The sequence below is a fragment of the Sylvia atricapilla genome, chromosome 3 (genome assembly GCF_009819655.1).
Source record: "Sylvia atricapilla isolate bSylAtr1 chromosome 3, bSylAtr1.pri, whole genome shotgun sequence".
Lineage (NCBI taxonomy): Eukaryota > Metazoa > Chordata > Aves > Passeriformes > Sylviidae > Sylvia > Sylvia atricapilla.
The window spans coordinates 84,133,515-84,154,187 of NC_089142.1; the positions used below are offsets into that span (position 1 = coordinate 84,133,515).

General features: G+C 42.2%; 1 protein-coding gene and 1 long non-coding RNA gene across 2 annotated transcripts in view; one reads left to right on the plus strand and one right to left on the minus strand.

Moving 5' to 3' along the window:
- The window catches only part of KCNK5 (potassium two pore domain channel subfamily K member 5), a 35,149-nt gene extending 30,074 nt beyond the window's left edge, over nucleotides 1-5,075 (minus strand). Inside the window, exon 1 of the mRNA XM_066316025.1 lies at nucleotides 4,586-5,075. Within this exon, the coding sequence (XP_066172122.1) occupies nucleotides 4,586-4,771 (186 nt within the window). The 5' untranslated portion in view covers nucleotides 4,772-5,075. The remainder of the gene's footprint in view (nucleotides 1-4,585) is intronic.
- LOC136359415 (uncharacterized) lies at nucleotides 4,621-5,717 on the plus strand. The gene is made up of 2 exons (XR_010743272.1): nucleotides 4,621-4,745; nucleotides 5,479-5,717. It is a non-coding gene; the product is annotated as an uncharacterized lncRNA (long non-coding RNA).
- Nucleotides 5,718-20,673: the final 14,956 nt, after the last annotated feature.

Sequence of the window (20,673 nt, forward strand, 5' to 3'; positions counted from 1 at the left end):
GATATTAGAAGTAGTTAACAAACTTTATTTTATTGGCAGTCACCTGTCTTGTCTGAAAGACGCTCAGCTTTACTTTGTTCAGCCTATGAAAAAGGCTTAGCCTTGAAAGAGACAAGTCAACTGGCATTCCAGATAATTACTTCAATCCCCTATTTACCCACCCCACCTTCAATATCTTCAATGGAAGGGATCAGGAAGATAAAGAGCAAACAAACAAACCCAAGTAAGCATTGTGGGAAACAATGTTTGGAATCAGAGAATATTCTTAAATTTTCACAATTTAAGATGGAATTCCAAGATATTCAAATCTAGAAGCAAGCTTCACCATCTTCAAACACAAGTCAAAGTCATGGAAATGCACCTGTAGGTACTTGTGAAAAGTGAAGACACTTTAAAAAACAGGGGAGAAACTACTATTAATCCACTTAACTGGTATTTCCTTTAGCATAGATCATGTGCCATATATATTCCAGGAGCAGTCCTTATAAGTCTTCTAAAATGTTTGTTGACAGCACTGGGCTTAAAGTTCTAAACATTTAGGTTTCTCAGGTTGTATCTCAGGCCTGTTTAGAGTCTTGTACACTTTTTGAATGAAGACATCAACTATTTGTTCTCATACTCAGTATGCTTGTCTGCTTCCCCTAAACACAGCCAGCAGTTTCTCTGTTCATTTTATTGCTGTTTTGAAAGTAACCATTTTCACTCATCTGCAAATGATTCCCTTTCTTTTCACTAGTCCTGATGTTCATCAATGGGAAGCATATCATTTTTCAATGACTCTGCTGGGCAAGCAAAAGATTTCCCAGTAAATAAGACGCAGTCCAGGGTAGGCAAACCTTTGCTCATGTGAATAGACACGAGGGTCAAGAGGGCACCTCCTTGCATGAATAGCTCCTTTATCATTAAGCTGATGTTTCACAACCACGATGGAGCAATAATGAGTAAAAGTAAGGAACTAGAAAAGAGGGAAATGACTAAATCACCTTATATTTGGTTCAGCCTTCCCAACTCCCTCCTACAGCAGGGCAGATAAAGGTGTCATCACTGGATCCCTGTTTTGCTGCCCTTCCTAAAGAGTCTCAGGACTTAAGGCCGCTGAAACAAAGCTGTTACACTACTTTTAAGATTCTACAATGATGACAAATATAGTATAGTGACATTAATACTAACAATGTTAATTTCTGCATATATTCCAAAGAGATATGAGACATTTCTCTTCCAGAGTAATTGTACATAGAGATGGGAGATTACACAGTTCCTTGTGTCAATACACAGTTGCAGTTAAGAGTCTTTGGAGGCTTAAATAATGTGAATAATGTGGCATCTCAATCACATTCACATTTGAGCAATCAGCTCTACCCCAGAAGAACATGGACAGGCAGAAACCAGCCTATACGCTGCCCAGGGTGAGTCACCTTGAAAATCAGGGTCTACGTAGCATTATTCCAAGAAGTGTTTAAGTACTTCCTTTACCTCTTACACTTATGATAAGTAATATGGTACTCTCAACAATAAAAAGCAAATGGATTTTTCACAAGAGAAATCCTTAAAAGTTGCTTTTAAGCAAGTTTATTTTTAGGCATTTCTCAGGATGGAGGAAAAGGCCTTTCTTTTTAGCATATCCTACAATACTCAGCTTGTAAATTTCCGCGTGTTAAACAGATTTCAACAAACATTTATTGTGGTGTATTTCTACTGTAACACATTGTGAAATTTTTATTATGGAAAATAAACTTTAGACAGTATTTGACCAAGTACAGCCCACTTAAGTATCAGCTGAACTGTTGGTACAGGGATACTGGTCTGTACGTGAGCTGAGAATCTGTGCTGATAACCTACTTGTCCTTTCAAGCTACAGATCTAGCTTTGTAATCATTCCACACAGTTTCCATTGCACTTACAGCTAGCATTAGTCTCAAAGGAACACACGAGCTAACCTGGGTGGGGAACAAGGGCAGCAGAGAGACCGGTCTCTGAATAAGTCAGTCCTTGTCACCTTTCAGGCTGCTTCTGGAAACAAAATTGGTATTGTTAGTTCAACTTGAACATTTCTTGGCATCCTTTCATTTTACCAACACCCATTTAAAATTCTACAGTTGGTGGTATTTGCTGAAGAACTTTATCCAGGAAGTTTTAAATGTGGGTCTTAAACAGACCATCAGAGAATTAACAGCAAAGCTCAACATGGCTCTGTAAAGTCACATGAGTATCAGTGGGCACCAAAAACAGAGCAGAAGAAAAGGCTTCAAGATGAAATCACCTTTCTAAAGAAAAGACAACAGTGGAAAAATTAGTTAAACCATGCAAAATCCCAAGAACAAGCTTAGGGAGTCCATGGAAGAAGCTAGAGGAAGAGGCTCAGAGGAACAAGACAGAAGTGGGGATGAGAATGGGTGGGGAGGTGTTAAAGCCCATTTTTCAAAGCAACAACGTTCTGGATTTATTACAAGAGAATAAATTTGGAGGTTTAGTAAGAGAAGAGGAGGATCAGGATTTGTGAAAGAGATGCTTTAAAGATTCGGCAGAACCCAACAGAAGCAGCACTAAGTGGCTGAGAAAGGACAGCTACAAAGACTGTTTCTGATATACTTGACAGCTTACTCAGGACAGAATCCTGACGTCCTTACATAATTTCCCCCAGCACAGTTAGCTTCAGCTAGGTTAGATTACACCCTGCCATCATCATCCTCTATCAGATATGATACACTCCCCTCTTTCCCATCACTTCTTACACAGAAGAAGAATATGAACAGGCACAAAACTGCAAGTCTAAAAGAAAGCAGGCAGTGAAGTTTGCAGTTACCAATAAAAGTGAAATAAAGCCATTTACATTTGAGCTAACCTGGGTTTAAGATGACAACAGAATATCTATGTGGGATCATCAGACCAGCAAGACTGGACATGGAAAGTAGGATATGAGTGGCAGAAGTGCAGAGGGAAACCTCAAACCACATATGAGACTATCACCACGGGCTAATGCATTGAAGAGGGAAAGCCCTCCACATTTTTTTCACTGTCATCTTGTATTTTAAGAAAAAAACCCTCAAAACCAAACTTTCTGCCACTTCAGGATTCATTGTGATATGCATCATGGGGGAAAACAAACAAATATAAAATCCCCTAATGATTCCCTCATGCCAACATAATTTTCATCCTAAACTGAGGCAGAATGTAGACTCTGCATTATATTTGCAGCAAGTTAAGCATGCCAGGCACATCCCAATCCAAACAAGTTTTTTTCTTGAGGACATTAAAAAAGGATTGGGATATAATCTTGAGTAAGATTTCATTAAGACTCCAGAACAGCAAAAAACATACTCTAAACACATAGGATATCTTTAATTTTCCAACATCTCTTTATAAGTTTCAATCCTCCATCCACCTGTTCCACTAAATACCACAAAGACATTTTGTTAAATGCAGTAAGATGGTAACAATAAAGACACTGCCACCAGAAAGCTCTGCTATCTGAAGCAGACAGAAGGAAGCCACCAACTGAAGAAAGGGAACTTAAACCAAAAACTTTTGGGATAAAGAACCTATACTCTTCTAAGCTTGCACAGTAACGATTACATCAAGAAAACTAATGAGCCACTTTGCCATTCTTCCGTATTTGAGCATTTTAACAGACTTTTAGTGATTTTCAAAATAACATAATTTTTAAAAAATCCAAAACATAATGAACAGAAAATCTACTCAGTATAAACATTTCTGAAATTAAGGTCCCAAATGGCTCATTTCTCACCACTAGACCCCTAAATATCTGGGCAGCCTGTGTTTCATAGTTCACTATTGCTTACCACAACATTTTAACGGATTCTACATCCATAAGGCACGAAGTTTATATTGCTCTCGGATTTAATACACGCTATCGATTAATAATTAGTTTTGAAGAGGCATTCTGCCAGATGAGCAAGACAGGACGATTATCAACTCCTTATGACTTGGAAAAAAGACAGTCTCCTGGAGTATAACAGCGCAAGAGTTGCGAGCATCCCTGCGAGCGAGCCGTGCACCCTTTCCCCCAGTTACCCCGACTGACCTCCGGGACCCCCAGGCACCTCTGCAGCGTTTAGTAAGGCAATAAAAAAAGAGTAAGGGAAGAAAATCAGACCAAACACAAGAGAATCGAGACACTTGGCTTCGCCTTCCCTTCCTCTTAACACAACATCTTTTGAGGCAGAAGGACCTAGCCGGGGCGTTAAAACAAGAGCCGCATTCACAGCGCAGGGCTGAGCAGCGGGCGGGAGCGCACTCCGGGCGGTACTCCTGGGCCGGCCAGCTAACGCTGAAATCAGCCCCCAGCTCCCTGAGGACTCACAGGGAAAGAGAAGGCAAGGCGGACCCATTTCAAGGCTCTATCATTAAGTAGTAAGGACCGATTAGGAGGTTTCCCTACGCTCCCGCTCGAGGGACAGTTTTCCGGCACCGGGCTTTGCGAAGGCACAGACGCGGTCGGGCTGTGCCGGGTCGCGGCCGGTTCCTCAGCGGGGGTTTCAGCTCCAGGGCACCCGGCAGCACCTGCTGCTGCCGCCGGCACCCCCGGCCCCGGCCCCGGCCCCCGCCCCGGCGGCGCCCGCTGTACCTGCAGGATCCTGTCCAGCCCCTCTTGGCCCAGGCAAGGGAACTGCTTGAGCAGCTCCGTCTTCTGCCGCTTGTAGTTGTCGGTAGCCGAGCGCCAGTGGGGCTCCTCCAGCACCTCGAAGATCGCCGCCCCGATGGACAGGTAGAAGATGATGGCCGAGGTCAGCAAGGGGCCCCTGTCCACCATGGTGCCGGCCGCAGGCAAGGCGGGCGGGCGGAGCGCGGCGGGTGGCGAGCCGGGGCGGGTGCCCCGCGCTGCGGCCGTGGGAGCCCAAAGCCGCCCGGTCTTTCCCCTGACACCCCTGCCTGCCCTGGCCGTCCCCCGTGCCTCCTCTCCCGGCTTCTGCCGCGTTCCCTTAGAGTCTGCCACACTCCCCTTCCACACTCCCCTCCCACTCTCTCCTCCTCCCTCCTCCGCTCCGCACTGCTCCACTCCCCCCGGGCTTGTCTCCTTCCCCCAGTTTTCTCCCCTCCCTCCAAAGCAGCGATTTGAATCTCGTGCTCTCCCGCTTCCTCTCTCCCCCCGCCGCCCGCGCATGCGGCGCTGCCGCCGGGAGCCGGCCCGCGGCCGGGCCAGGGGCGGGCGGTCTCCGCGGGGCGGGAGGGCGGCCGTGGGCTCCGGCCATCGCCATCGCCGCCCCCGAGGGGCCGCCCGGGGCAAGGGGAGTGGGGCTGCGGCCGCCCATCTCGCCGCCCTGTCTGCCGGGGGTCGGAATGGGGCCGAGAGGGCAGCCCGGCCCCGGCCCCTTTCCCCGGAGCGCGGCTGGTCCCTGCGCCCGCAGCCGTCCGTGCGTTCCTCTCCGTGTTTCCTCCAGAGTCAGGGGAAGTCGGAGGAGCGTCGCTCAATTTTATTTTACTTGTGGTATTTTTACTTCGTTTTACTCATGCCGGCAGGTTCAGCGGAATTCCTCGTTTTCGACGCCGGGAGGTTGTGAAACGAGGTCTGTGGCTTTCCTGGATGCGTTGGAAGCCTGAGGGGGAAGGTGAGCAGGAGCGCTGAGGAGAAAAGAAGGTGGCCGTCCGCAGAATTCAGTCCTTCCCCGACACGTCCACACGTGGGCATTAAGATCATTAGGAGCAGAAACTGCATCTCCATTTCTTTCATTGGTACCTCCAATAAATATCGCTATGTATGCTGTCTGTGAGTTTGGGAGGGAAGGAGAGACAGGGGGTAGTGATTTTCCATAAGATGCTCCAAACATCTTCCAGGCTGAAGCTCTCCTGAAGCTCACTCTGTTTGTGAAGCCTTCTCCAGGAGCTGCTTACAGCTTCACACAAGCCCTCTCCCCTCCGTATTCGAATGGGGCTGGAAATGGGGTTAAGTGGGTCAGGGACAGATTTAGTGATGTGTTAATGCACGCTGGCAAAGTGCTCCTGGTGTGGACACGGGTCATCTTACAAACATTATTTTTGTGGGGGTAACTTGTCTTCTTCCTCCTCCAGCCCCCACCACAGGAAGTAAACACTCAAAAGAAGTAGAGTAGTTCATATCAGCCGCATCATCACTAAGAGATTTGGGATGTACAGGTACTCAGTTGGAGTACACAAACTATAAGGCTAAGATAAGCCCCTGCAGACATAGTTGAAATGGGAAGAGGGGGAATGGGGGAGAATGGGAAAGACAAAGGAGAGAGGTAGAAAATATGCAAGAGAGTAAGAGAAAACAAAAAGGAGAGCACATATAAGGCAGAGAAACATACATTGGTTAGAAGGTGTATGGAGATACCTGTATAAAACTTTGAATCATCCCCAATGGATGCTCGTGTGAGATTGCCCGCTGGAAATCACATGGTCCTTAAGCAGTCCTTCCTACTAATGTATATAGTGCTCAATAAAAATACATCTGCAAGTGGTTCCTAGCAGCTTAAAAGCAGGACTGGAGACACCACAAAATCCACAAGCACATTAAGTGATCAGTCTTTGCATGGGATTTCCCAGTTATTTAAAGGAAACCTTAAAAAGAAAAAAGGGTTTTCAAACTGTAGTAGTTTAAAAAAATATGCATACTAGAGGAAATAGCAAGAAAAAAGCATCATCATAAACATTTTTAAAATGTCATAAAGAAACTATGCTAATCTTTTTCATTAAGGCAGAAATGGAGCATGTTTCATGAAGTTTAAAGGCTGTAATTTCCTTTTAATTAAAAGAAGAATTTCATGATGCACAATTACCACATGAAAATTATTCCCAGGTGTTATCACTTGGCCCAAGACCTTTGCAAAACTTGAAAAGCCATTGGCCAAATAAATTAATGTAAGCATCTGTCATTGTCTCACTTGCTGATTTAAAAATAAAGTTAAAAATTGTATATAAGTACTTATGGCAAGTGACTGGAAGTATTGAAGAATTTGAGTAGGCAAATTATATATATTTTCCTTTTGGTACTCTTGTGCCTTCTTCTGAGTCACCTGCAAGTGGTTAGGTTATTCTGACAGCAGCAGCAGTAGCCTGACACGTTACAGCAATGCTGCACTTGTGTGTTCCTGACCCTGAACATCTGTGCTTTGTAACTGGAAGGTATTTGATTAAATTTTGAAACTCTTCTCCATCTGTCTTTGAATCTCTAAAGGCCCACTTTTACATTGAAACACTATCTTAAAGGCACAAGGAATGACACGAATGACCCTCAACCCGCTGCAGTTACAGAGCACAAAACAAGATCGAAAACACTTTCAGGCATTTCACAGAAAGTTTGTGATTTTGATTCAGCATTTCTACTTTCCACTGTAAACTCCAAATCACTGATTGCATAATTAGTACTGTCAGTAACTGAGTCAGTTGGTATTTAAAAACAAACACATACTGTAAATCACATACCATTTTTCCCTGTGTTGAAATGCTATTGCACTTGTTAGACTGTCTCCTTGTGTTTCTCTGGGTTTAAAAGAGGTGAGCCTGGTAATTAACAACATCCAGAAGAACAGTTTATTCCCCAAGAAACCATAACCAACTACTCCTGCAAGTAGAGGTGATCCACTGAGTATCAACAAACTTTAGGCATGTAGATATTTCACTTTGATTCCATTGTCTTTTGCAGAACAAATTACAAGGTATACTTTCATGCTGCTCTCCAAGTGGTGTGGCAAGAAGGAATGTTTTGTGTAGCTGGCCTCTCTTTGCACCTCCTGATCTAATATGTTTCTCCTGACCTCAGAAAAGATCCCATATCCATTTATTCATGGTCCTTTTCTCCTCTTTGTTTCCTTTGGATTAAACAGTACCCCTATTGTCAACCCACAGCACCTGCCACGTAGGCCCCACAGCTTTTCATGCTAGCAAAGTTAATCAAAAGGCTGGGGTTATTCACTCACAGGCTTTTAAATCTCATTAAAAATCAAGGGACAAGCAGCAGAAAGCGCTGTGGTGAGCAGTATCACAAGTATCAATCATTTGTATTATTTGCATAGAACGTTATTTTGAGGCTGTCCAGTCCAAAAGGAAATCTCTTTCATTCAAGCTGTATGTCTAAGACACATTTGCTGTACAGATGTTTCCTAGGACAGCCTGGAATGAATGAATAAATGTCAGAAAATGTTTTAGATGGAGCAAGTAAAGGACATTATTTGGGCGAACGAAATCTGTCATATAATGGCAAAGACTGCATGTTATACTGAATATGAACTATGGACCTCTCTTCAAGCCTTTTTTCATTTAGAAGTCTGGTTTTGGCTGGTTGATGACTGTTCTCATTGCCTATCAACTGCATCTTTCATTTTTTTTTTAACTGTTGAAATTTAGACACCTCCAACATCTTCAAGTGTTATGCATCCAGCCATAACTAAGTTGAGCAGTGCACTGTCATGACTATTGTGAGCAGTTTTGCTTCTTTGATTCTGTCCAGTGCACACAGAGAAGGTAAGGATGGTCTGCAGATGATGTAGAATTTTATATGAGGCAGAATTTTATATGCACTTGTGGAAAGTTCAGAAATTCTCCCTGGGATTGTTCATACCTTTTGGCTTAAGTATTTACAAAAGCACATTTTATGCTCTGAATGTACAGTAACACATAGTAAATCATAGTAAAAATAATAAAAATAATAAAAACCTTTACCAAAACAACCTGCATACCACTGCAACAGACTTCTTCACCCATGGACAGATAATGAGTGAACAAACACCACATGACAGATGTTAGTCATGCTGCTTAATGAATAACTGGTGATGAGTACAATACCTGTGTGGAATGGCTGTAATATGTTCAAGGAAAAATATGCATTTGGATCATCTGTTTTTCACTGAGGTACCTGCAGTGCTCGAGAGAAATGTCTTCATCAGGAAGAAGCCTAAGTATTTCAACAGTTTTTCTGCATCTGTTTCCTTGACTGCCTTGTTCTTCAGCCATCCATAGCAGTCACTGGATGATGAAACATTTTTCCTTCAAAATATTTTAAAAAGAAATACTCTGGCCTTCTCTTTCTGTTCCACCATGACCTCACTGGTAGTGCCAGAAGCTTTATGGCAGTCCTTCATGCTGACATTCATGTCAGTGATCTAAGCATTTCAGAATACAGCTCTACAAAAAAAGACCAACTTGTACAATGTCAGTCCTGGACTGGCTTTTACCACTATGATACCCAGAGGACATTACTCTTCTAGATAATATGCTCAAGGATAGCTGAGCACCATGGTAACAGAGTCAGTGAATATGCAACAATCTGTTATTTTGTTACATAAAACATGACTGTCAAGTCTTAGTTTTGTGTCATTAGGAAGGAATTAAATTTTATTTGTGTATAGTAATATGAATGAATGTTCGCACATCGTCCTGAGACTTTTCCCCCAAACCAGTTTAATTTAACTTTTATCAGTCTGGTGTCATGCAGTGCATACCTTCCCCAGTGTTACTGCCTGAATGTGACAGTGCTGGATTACAGGGGGGAATTCAAGGAGCTGTGAGCCTCCCCCATCTGTCTCCCAGCTGGGTTGCACAGCTGCGTGTCTGTGTGCCAGGTTGTGCAATGAAGGGCCTTGTATGTGACTGGGCAGCTCCCAAATCCAAACTGGGCTCCCTTCCATGCACGGTGTGTAGCACTCACGTTTTGTTAGCCAAGGTGCAGGAAGAGCTGTTCCCACCTAATTCTTCCCTTTATAGGAAAAAAGCTAGCCCATTAATTTTGGCAGTGGGAAAGCAGAGGGGAGGTTGATGGCTTTTATTTTTTTCCCTCTTGGGTGAATAGAGCCTTATGGATAAAAAATGAAAACAGCTATACACCAAAAAAGCATTGAAAAGATCATATTTTTATCATCTGTTCTCCTGTTCCAAACCCTGCAGCAACAGCCTGTGAGGTTAGATTGGGTCTTATTTAGGGAAAGAAAAGATTGAGTAAGTGAGAGAGTTAGCTACATGCAGTTAAAGGAGTATGGATTTTTTAAGATTTTTGTTTCCTATGGACATGAGCTGCTTTTGTGCTTGGTGTCCTGGAATGAAAGAAGGGTCATGGCCCATGCAGTCTCTATGCATGTGTCTCTGCACTATGTGTTTAAAGGAGTTTGGGAAAAAGACGAGCTCCTGGCATAGTCAACCTCCACAGCCCCTTAGCCTCTCACGTGGTTCTTTGTGTTCCCTCCTCCATCACATGTGGTATTGGGAAAAAAGACAGCGGGGGCTGAGCACTATGACCTACAGCTGTTCTGCGAGTGAAGGGCTTGCAAAGCTGTAAGTGGCTTTTAACTTATGCTTTGTACCCTCCCAGGCCGTCATCAAGAGACGTGTTTAGAGAGTTTGGAGGAGCTTGGATTTCAGTGTTACTGCCTTCCAGTGGTGCCTCCCACATGCCAAAACTCAATGTAAAAGTAGAAAGCAAATCCAGGTCACTCGCAGATATGACTCTTGGGAGGTAACTTGGCACAAAAGTGACTGGGTTAGAGCATCAGATAAAAGTCCACCTGGTCTGGTCAACAGCTGGACTGCTGTCATTGCTCTAAGCACAGAAGCTGCCTGCAAGTCCTAACTTCCAGGTCTCATGGTGAACACCATGCTCTTGTCTCAGTGACTTTGTTGGGATGTGTGTGTGCATGCTTACAGTCAATTGCAAGATAACCCATGACTGAGGTGGAAAAGCAAGTCAGATGCTGGATATTTCCCCCCTGTTGTGTAGCACCTCAGCAGTGCTCTGTTCATCATTCTGTCTCACAACTGGAACACAGTCCAGGGAAAGTGAAGAAGTGGTGAGTGAATGGAAGCAGACTCAAATTGCCCATTTTGCAGCTCTCCTTTGGGAGCTCATGGGGAAGTCCTGGGACTTCCAATGATTCACAGTGGTGCCAACAATGAGGTGTGGGGAAGGCCTGACAGGAAGCACAGTTGAGGGAAGGCACAGAATATAGGAATAGACAACTCCTAATTATACCTGTTCATCTGCAAAGATCTCTGAAGCTGTCGGGAGAGAGAGAGAGAGAAGAATATGAGGGAGGGAACACTGACACCATCAAGATAAAGGGCCGTAGTGTTCTCTAAGGGCATCCAAACAGGTGAACATCCCAAGCTTTTTTGTTCATTCAAGAGGACCATCTGAGACTGAGCATCCCCAGGGAATACTGCATTGCCAGCATGGGTTACAGAAACTAATGATTAGCAGCCTGTTAGAGGTTTCACAACTCATTTCCTTTGAATATTAGCTACTTCTTTTGCCAAAGAGAAGCGAAAAAAGGAGGAGGAGGAGGAGGAAATAAAACCTAAATGGGCCAGTTCATTTAATTTATAAGATCAAGTCAATAAACAGATGGGTGAACTCTGCAGATGGCATTGCCTTAGTCAAGACAGAAAATTCAGTGCTTTCCCTGCATGTGTTTTTTTCCAAGATTTCTTTGGAACAAGGAAGTGTATGCAAATAATGGGACCAATCTGTGAATGCTCATTCAGCTCAGCAGCCGTGAACTCTCACTGACTGTGGGTGCTTGTAACAATAAAGACTCCAGGCTGGGGAGCCTGGCTCTTAGGTCTCCTTCATATTCTACCCTTGCTTCATTGCTCCCTACTCTCACCCCTAATCTTTTGCAATTCAGTGACAATCAGAGTTAATAAAGGTGTGTCTGTGATCCTATAAAGCAATTTGCATCATCACTTTTGTGATGAAATTTCACAGGGCAAGGAGGAGCAACAGCATTTTGTCCAAGTAAGGGTTGCCCTGGCGATATACCAAGAAGCCTGAAGCCCTTAATTTTCCTAAGAGAGATTTGATTACTGCAGCCTGTATCTGAATGCAGAAATGTGTCCTGCAGAAACTACACTCCCCCACCCCTTCACTCCCCCTTTTCCAAGATAAGTCTAAAAGTAGTCTGGAGCTTCCAATCTTGCATTACTGCTGCTGTGTCACAAGCACACGGACAAGCTCGGGCTGCCTCGCTGAAATGATTGTACTAGGTCTACAACAGATCACATGACATCTGCCTCTGCCCTACCAAAAACATCATTTTCCGTTGCTGGGTTAAAGAAACTGTGCTGTTTTCATTAGACAGAAGTGGCCAGAACCTGCCAGTTGACATTAAGTGTGTTGTATGTTTTTTCAATGTGTGTCTATTATACACAAATGACAATGCAACTTCCATTTTGACTAAAGGAACTGATAACCGACACAGAGCTATTAAAACATGACAAATTAGTAATGTCTAAGCCAGATAAATAAATGAGCTGTTGGAGAAGTCTTTCTTCTGCTGTGCAGCCTAGTGCAAATACAGCAGCCTTACTTAATAAAGGCAGCCTCATTTAGTTCTGGGCTTGTCTCAACACTAGTCTTTTACAAGCACTTTGGACAAGATCATTAATCCTGCATGTATCAACCGAAGACATGCCTCCCAAATTTCCTTCTAATGCTGAGAAAAACCCTAGTTACACAATTTTACTTTAACTAATATCCTCAGCAGAGGGAAGTGAGTTATTTTGCAGCTGTCAGAGTGTACAAATGCTTTGTATGCCATTAAGAGAGATTAAATTCCTTTGCCTCTCTTTATACCTGGACTGCGTGTAGGGCATGCTGCTTAGTAAACATGGGAAGATTACAATGGGACTATCTATTATTGCGATAATGTGTGGAAATCTGACAGCTGTTAACAGAGCAGTGTGGTAAGGATTTTGTTGGGGTTCATAGGTAAAGAGGAGAGGGGATTTTGATATCAGTCATTAGTAGAGAACAGCAAGAGAAGCTGCTGTGGTGCCTCACTGGCAAGATGCAGAGGGGAGGCTGCTACTGCCATAAGCTGGGCACTGGAAGTAAGGGTGGGACGGAGCTTACAGAAGAGTCTTGCAGGCTGGCTGCAATGGGAGGCCTTTGCTGGCCATATTGTGGACAACAGGGCCACATTGATACTCCAGCAACACACACTCCAGCTATTCATTTTTATTTTCCAGAAAAAAGTTGGCTTTCCTGTCTGGGGTGACTAAACTAAACTGTTTTTTCTCCATTTAACCCTGATGCAAACTCATCTGCTTTTGAACAGAGATTGCAAGTTTTAAGATCCAATTCAAATCTGAACCCTTCCTTATGGTTCCCATTCTATGCATAATTCCTCTGAGTCTGGCAGTTTTCCACATTAGAAATCTAATATAGTTTACATTGATTGTGGTTTAGACATAAAGCTTGAATTCAGTCTTATGTGGATGGAAAGATTGAATATCTTCAAACAGTAGTGCAGAGAGAGGAAGAAAGGAAAAAGTAAAAAGGCCTTGAATAATATAAAAGATGAGATCTAGCACTGCTAAGGAGGCAGACCAAATAATGTTGTGGTCTTTTCATATGTGACTTTCACAGTTCGGCATAGGCTTTTCAGGACAGTTAAGCATACCCAGCTCAGGACCAAAGAGGAGGAGTAGGGAAGAGCTCACAGCAGCACCTTGACATCTTGCCAAAGCACGCACAAGCAATACGCACCTTTCAGTTAGTCCCTGCAGTGAATTATGTTTTCAGTTGTACCTTGCAGAGTGAATAGCAAATAACTTTAGACCGTAACACTGTCCAATCTGTTCCCCCATATGCACTCCTTTTCCAAAGAATACACTGTACTGTGCAGTAATGAGTGCGTTCAAATAACAATGGAAAGAATGACTCTGATATTCTCCTGAACTAATTTCAAAGCTGCATATCCAGTTCTCTGCCTTTTTTGGTCAGTCTCTTTACACCATTTATGCCTGCTTTTAAACAGACTGCGTAGTAGAAGGGATTCCAGCACACCTGATCCAACTTTTAAACTCAGCTCCACAGAAAGGCAGATATCACACAGCCATAGAGTCAGAAAGTCAGTAGAAATTTCTCTGCTCCAAGTACATCTTTATTTCTTAAAGCTATGCAAATTCTGTGATGGTAATGTAGGTAAAACTGATAGTGGGAGGTTACACATAAACTGGAATGCACAGCACAAAAAGTCATCAATAAATATTGTCTTACACATGGGAGGCAATATATCAGAACCCACAAATCCTCTTTTAGGCACCTGTAAAAAAACCACTGAAGCCAACATGGGCCACCTGTGACATGCAAAGCCCTCAACTGGAACAATCACATTCACAAAGCTGAGCTATGAAGTCCTCTATAATAGAAAGTCCTCCAAACTTGAAAGATTTATTGTTCTTCTGGGGGCAGTTTTAGGCACATAACTTATTCCCATTGAGCTCTTGCAGTTTCTCATACCTTGGTTCTTCTCCCAGTATCTTCTCTATGGCTAGCCCTGCAGCCAGCTTGTTTTCTAGCTGGATAAGCTGCCTCTGCTGTAATATCAACACTTGCTGGGCCAATGGGGAAGGCAGTGGAATCAGATACATACATAGGGTAACTGCAGTAATACTGTATATTCTTTATTCCTTGTACTGACTTTCTCCCTGAAGGACTGTGCACAGCACAATACTGAGTAAATTCCAACCCTGTGTGTGTACAGGGCCACCACATGGTTTCTACAACACCTGACTTCTATTTAATGCTCAGGTTGGCTCTAAGTGAGAAGTAACTCTTGTTACACTTCTGCACATAGGCAAATTTTGATTAAAGACAATGAAAGATTATTTGGGAAGAGTGAGGTTATTTTTTTTTTCTTCTTCTCATTCTGGAAAGGACCACTGGTGCCCTTTTGCCTACTGAACTATAAAGGCAAAGAATAAAGGTTGCAACTAATATGGGGGAAAGGGAAAGGTTTTACACCACTGCTCTGTCCTGTTTGAGTGGTCAACCTCCATACATTCTTCATGCTTGGACAGTGCAGTTTATATTCAGAAATATTCCTGCTTGAGTGTCTGCCTTGTTAACAGAGCGTTGTGTCACAGATGGTGCCTGACACAGGGCAGTGCTGTGCTGTGACAGGACTCAGCTGAGCACAGGGGCTGTGAGGACATGGGTGAAGGCCCCCAAGTGCACTTGCTGAACCAAATACATTGCTTAAAAAATGGTGTCTTGGAATAAAACAAGTTAAAAGCAACAAGCCTCTGATTGGAAAGGAGATTTTCCAGCCCAATTATTCTTTCAGAAATTCCATTTATGTAGGAGATGGATAGAAGCTCTCTATGCCTCTAAAATCCTCCAACTCCTGCAGACAGACAGCTCTCCTTTTAGCCATTGTCCCAGATGTATTTCAGCCACAATACAAAACAAGTCTGGCTCAACCCTTTGCAGACCTCTGAACTGTCAAAAGCCTGGAACAGCGAGACTGGAGCGATTGCATCACGTGAGAGGGGAGGAGGTCAGAGGGAATCATCGCTCGAGAATGCATGCCCACATCTCAGCTCCTAATCCTGCTCTGACACTGGGCATGTCGGATCACGCACGGAGGAGATGCACAGGGCATGCCACTGCTGGCAGGTGCCTGCTGCCTAACAAGGCTGCTTTGAGTGCTGGCCCCTGCAGGTTCTCCTCCACCTGCTCCAGCCTCAGGCTGGAGATCTTCCTCTCTGCAGCCACAGTGCTGGCAATGGCTCCTACCTTGGGGATTGCTACTGGCAGGGATGGGCACAGGAGAATGGTGCTACTGCAGGGATGGATGAAGGAGGATGCTATTGGAAGTGGAAGAGTGGCAGCAGAGGGAATCTCACTCCAACTGCCTCAGGCTCAGCAGGACTCCTCTTGGCATCACCAAAGGATCGTGCCGCTGCCTTCACAACTCCAGAGATACTAAACAAGGCTGACTTCCTTTTAAAAACAGAGAAATTCCATCCAGTAAACTATGTATTTCTTGGATGTTATTTGGCTTGCCAAATGGCTGTAACCGGTCAGCCTTAAGTTTCTTCCTACTAGATCAGCCCAAGGCCTAAAAATGCTGTGTCTTGTATCTTATTCCTGAAAGATTAGTTTGTGCATGCTTGATTAGAGAGGTTCTGTTAAGAGAATATGCTATATAGAGGTTATTAAGCTCTTTGTGGCTTCCTCACAAAGCAAATGTGTCCTTTCCCCTAGAAAAACATAGAAATTATCAAGGGATAGGCATATGTTAAGGAACTAAAAAAAATTATAGCAAGAAGGTCAGAGAATACACAAGTTTCTGTGTTTTGCAGCCCAAGTTCTGAAAAGCACATCTGCTCAAGGACAGAAACTGCAGCTCTCTGTACTTTCAGAAGGGTGTCAGCAATTGCAGAAGTGTGGAAGAGGAGAGGAAGTCTCATGGCTCCAGCTGAGGGAAGGAGCAGCAGTGACATGAAGAGTGCCCCTTCAACCAGCAAGGAAAAGAGGAACCACTAACTCTGTCAATAAACCACCAGGTCTGTTTTCTGTGCTAGCAGGATGCTCCTCCCAGCCCCTGCTTCAATTTAAAGTTGTCTTTCAGAGAAGTAAATGCAAATGCCCCAGGTGAGAACTAATTTGTACCACAGAAAATGAATGTAACCCATGGAGTCAGGAAAAAAAATTTAAATGGGCTGCACTCGAACTTGCTGAAGTCCAGACACATTGAGAACTGGAGTTTTGGAGCAGACCTATCTCTGTTGTCAACTCACTTATCCTCTGTTGTTGTGGATTGTTTATAACAAAATACTGTGCTCAAGATAACACTCCAGGTGAAAATGTAGAAAAATTAGTTCTGAGTGCAGTGGTTGTAAGAATTTTTGTTTAAAATGCTTTAAATAATATGCTTAAGAAAGCAGAGGACAAGTATGTGTGAAGATATACTGCTTAAAATACTGAACTTTAGCCTTGTAGGTCTGCACATTTATACAGATAACCACACCAAAAACTCAAGCACTCTTAGATTCAAACTAGCTGGATTCATCAGGAGCTCTTCAGCTGTGAACAGAATATATTTCAGGAAGCTGGAAGTAGTACAAAATAATCATAGACTGAAAAGGCTTTTGCTGTGTTCTGAGGTGCAGAGCAGGATTTGGCCCCCCAAAAAATGCAGTATCATAATCTCTTTGAGTTAATGCAATAATAGAATATGGTGCTTTTATTTCTTTTACCTAACAGTCTCCAAATTGCTTTTAAGTATTATTCAGCACTAGCTACTGATCTCAGTTGTGGAAATGTGTTTTCACAGGCAGTTGTGATATGGTCATGTGATTTACCCTGATTCACAAAATTTAGAAACAACAACAACAACGACAAAAAGAGTAAACAAAAGGAAGCAGGGACAGGGAAGCAAGAAAAGGACCAGGGAATCAATGCAGAGTAGAATAAAAGTTTTGCCTCCATTCCTGCTGGACAATATTCTTTGTCATCATCATTCTCACTAATTTATCTACCAATGGGATGTCAAATTACACACTGTCATGATTCTACGCTATGTTATTTTTGACATTTTTTATTAACTTCCTTTTTGACCACTAGCCAGGTTTCCTCAGGGAGGGATAATAAAGTCTACCCTCAGAGAAGCCCAAACTGTATTACTGTACTCCTGGAACAGTTTCTAAACCCAGTTGCTCCTCAAACATTAGAACAGGTTGTATCTGTCAAGCCATCCCTTTTAATTTTCCCAAGCACTGGATGTTTGTGCAGTGCTTTACCTGCATATAACTGCAATGACACAATTGAAATACACTTAAAAAGATAGTTTTATAATACGTCTCTGTGTTGTTACTCAAGTGAGGTTACTTCAGTTTCTGGCTTGTCACAAGAACCAGCCATAGAGGAAATGTATGGGCCTTTTCACATGAGAGAAAACTAATACTGGGAACTTTGTAACTAAGAAGATGTTGAGAGATGTGCACTCATTAAAGTCTCTGACTAACAAACCAGGGAAATGATGGCAGACCACTGGTTACTGTGAGAAAGATGCTCTTGCCATTTCCCCACCCAGGAAAGGCTGGGTCTAAATGTTTGTTGTCAGTTGCTAGAGAGCCTGTAACTTGACATAAGCAGGCGCTGATGTCAGGGCTTCGGGACTAAAACTGAACTAAGATCTTGTCAGCATTTATAGTTAACCTTTTTATTACAAATAGATGGCACAAAGCGAAGTTAAGTCAATGTTTACCTCTAGTGTTAAAAGCAAGGAGAAGGAAAGAGAACATTTAGTGGCTTCAGGAAGGCTTGATAGCCAAAGACGAGAGTCCTTGTAAATCTGATAAATAACAGACAGTCCAAATTTTTGTAAGAGCTCCAAGGTTTCCTGTGGGATTCCTTTAGATAAGAATTTGAAGGGTGCTGGTTACTTCTGAAGGTACGTTCCTCTCTCAAGGTCCAGCATATGGGGAGAGACAACTTTGAAATAGAAAGAAGGAACATATGGGGGAGAAGTAGCTTTAGAAAAACCCTGAAAACCCAACAAACCAAATAGTTTTCTTATCATAGAAATGGACTGTCTCTTAGAAGAAGCCCGCAGTTAGTAGATGTGTAAAGCAAGAGGAACAATTAGATAAGACAGTGGTGAGCAGAAACACAAAATGCAATGGAACCAAGAACCAAACAAACCCTACCATATGTAATCTCCTGAGTCAGGGTCATGCCCTAAATACACACTAGTGCCTGAAAGTAGTGCATGTTGTTATTTAAGTACCTAAATACAGTCCTAGTGCACACCTGTAAAATATTTTCCAGATACAGAATAATATCCTTTTATGTACAATATGTTCCTTTAATAAGGAAGAGATGGCAGTCTTGAACCTGCAGTCAGAGATGCTTGTCTTAATGAAGGTTCCTTGAACCATCTCAGCTCAGGTTCAAAGGCTGCTCAAATGTTTAAGCTCAAACTAATGAAATGAAGTGTGCTCTTGACGGATTATGTTCCCCTTTTTGTAGGTCTCCTCTGAGGGATATTAGTCATAAACTCAGCAGAACACCTACACTTCATCTACTGAGGTAGATGTTAAAATAATCCCCCACTTGAGTACACAAGTCTGGTAACTGTTCAACCAGTTATACAATTTGCATGTCTAAATGAATTTAGTGTTCACAGATGGATTCCTATGTGTTTTATGGATAGTTAGGAGTGGAATCTGAAAACTTTCCTATAGAATTTATTTCCCCTAATGGGATTTTATTGCATCAAATTATAAATCTATATGTTGAGATATATCTATATAAAAAGGCGCACAGAACATATCTGTGTGTGTTCACTTCTGGAGCTGTAACAGTGCTTAGCCAATTGAGAATGTGATGATAGAGCTTCATACAAGGCCATCTTTGCTTGTCACATTTTGGGAAAGTGAGCAGGACAGCACGACTGGCAATTTTTTTCAAACTGTAGTGGCCTCTGAGAATAGCTGATTTCATGCACTCTGGGTGTTTGGATTTTAGTTTGTAGATCATTTCAACTCTTGCTCTGTTTTTTTGGAATGCAAATCTTCAGGTTACGCAATGTACTATTCACATTCTTTATTGTCAGTACTCAGAAAGGAAGTGTGTCACCGGTCCCACTGGCTACTTACTGGCACCAGATTGTTAGCACAGTGTTGTATGAGTGCTCAGTTTCTGGCACTGACCTTTTTTAATATCATTTTTTCCTTTAGGGAATAGACAAACACAGTTCTGACCTATGCAAATGAATGTCAAAAAATAAGTTGGTTTAAGGTTTAAGACTGCCACTCTGTCAGTATTATCAGTTTCTGTAGTATAATATGAAACGAAAGTATTTTTTTTGCATGATCAGTCCAGGGAAGAATTGAGTGGTTAAAATGATCAATACATCACCTAGCCTTAGATAATTCAATTTTCATCAATTTCTAATGAAAACAGAAACATCTTCCAGATATTCATTTGTTAAAAATACACTGTCTCTCACTCACATATTTACAAAACTGTTTCCCAATATAATTTTTAGTTTCTAAATGGATGAGAATTCCAAGAAAGGTAATTTTAAAAGTTAGAAATGTAATTTTAAAAGTTATCCTGCACTTCATATTTAGGGATCAAATTTAGTTTGGGTAACAGTAATGGCACATTTAGACTTCTCAAATTCCTTGTAGAAGGCACAGAGCTACTGCTAAGAGCCATGAATGGGACTCTGCCTATATGCCTGTAGGCATAGATTTCTATTACAGTATTATAGGTTTATATATTTGAATATTTCCTGTCAGATAAAAGAACATAAATCAGTGTAAGATGTTAGGAATTGATAAATCTCTTGAATAATCCTCTGGGAGCATCTCCTTCATACTGATCTGCTTTTGGATTAAATGAAATATGTTTGCTTTAAATTCTATTCCATAATACCTTTAAAGTCTTAATCTCAAAGGTTCTCAGGAAATTCTGGGAAAACAAGAAAAAGAAAGGAAACAAACAAACCAAAACCTGAAATAACTCTTCTTAAATCATAACACAAGAAATATTTCAGCAGTTCCTTCGCTTAGAAAAAAAAGGATACCTCTGAATAACTGGATTCTCTACCTTGTTGGTTTATTTTTTAGGAACAAAATACTAATAGAAATTTAAGAATGATAAATAATTTAGAAAAAGTATCATAGCAGGAAGCAAACACTGGTATAGGACATATGGAATTATATGGTATGGGAAATTATGAAAATGAAGCTGATCATCTGAAGTGATGGGGACTGTTTTCTGCCTATTTAAAACTCAGTTTCTACTATGCAAATTTACAATTCTAATGCCCCATAAAGACTTATTGGGTGAAAAAAGTCTTCATCTTTCCTTTTTTCATTTGCTCTCGTATTATTTAATCAGCCACTGATGACAGCAATTCAAATAGAAATAAAAAGCTTACTATAAAACATCCAGAGAGTCCTTTA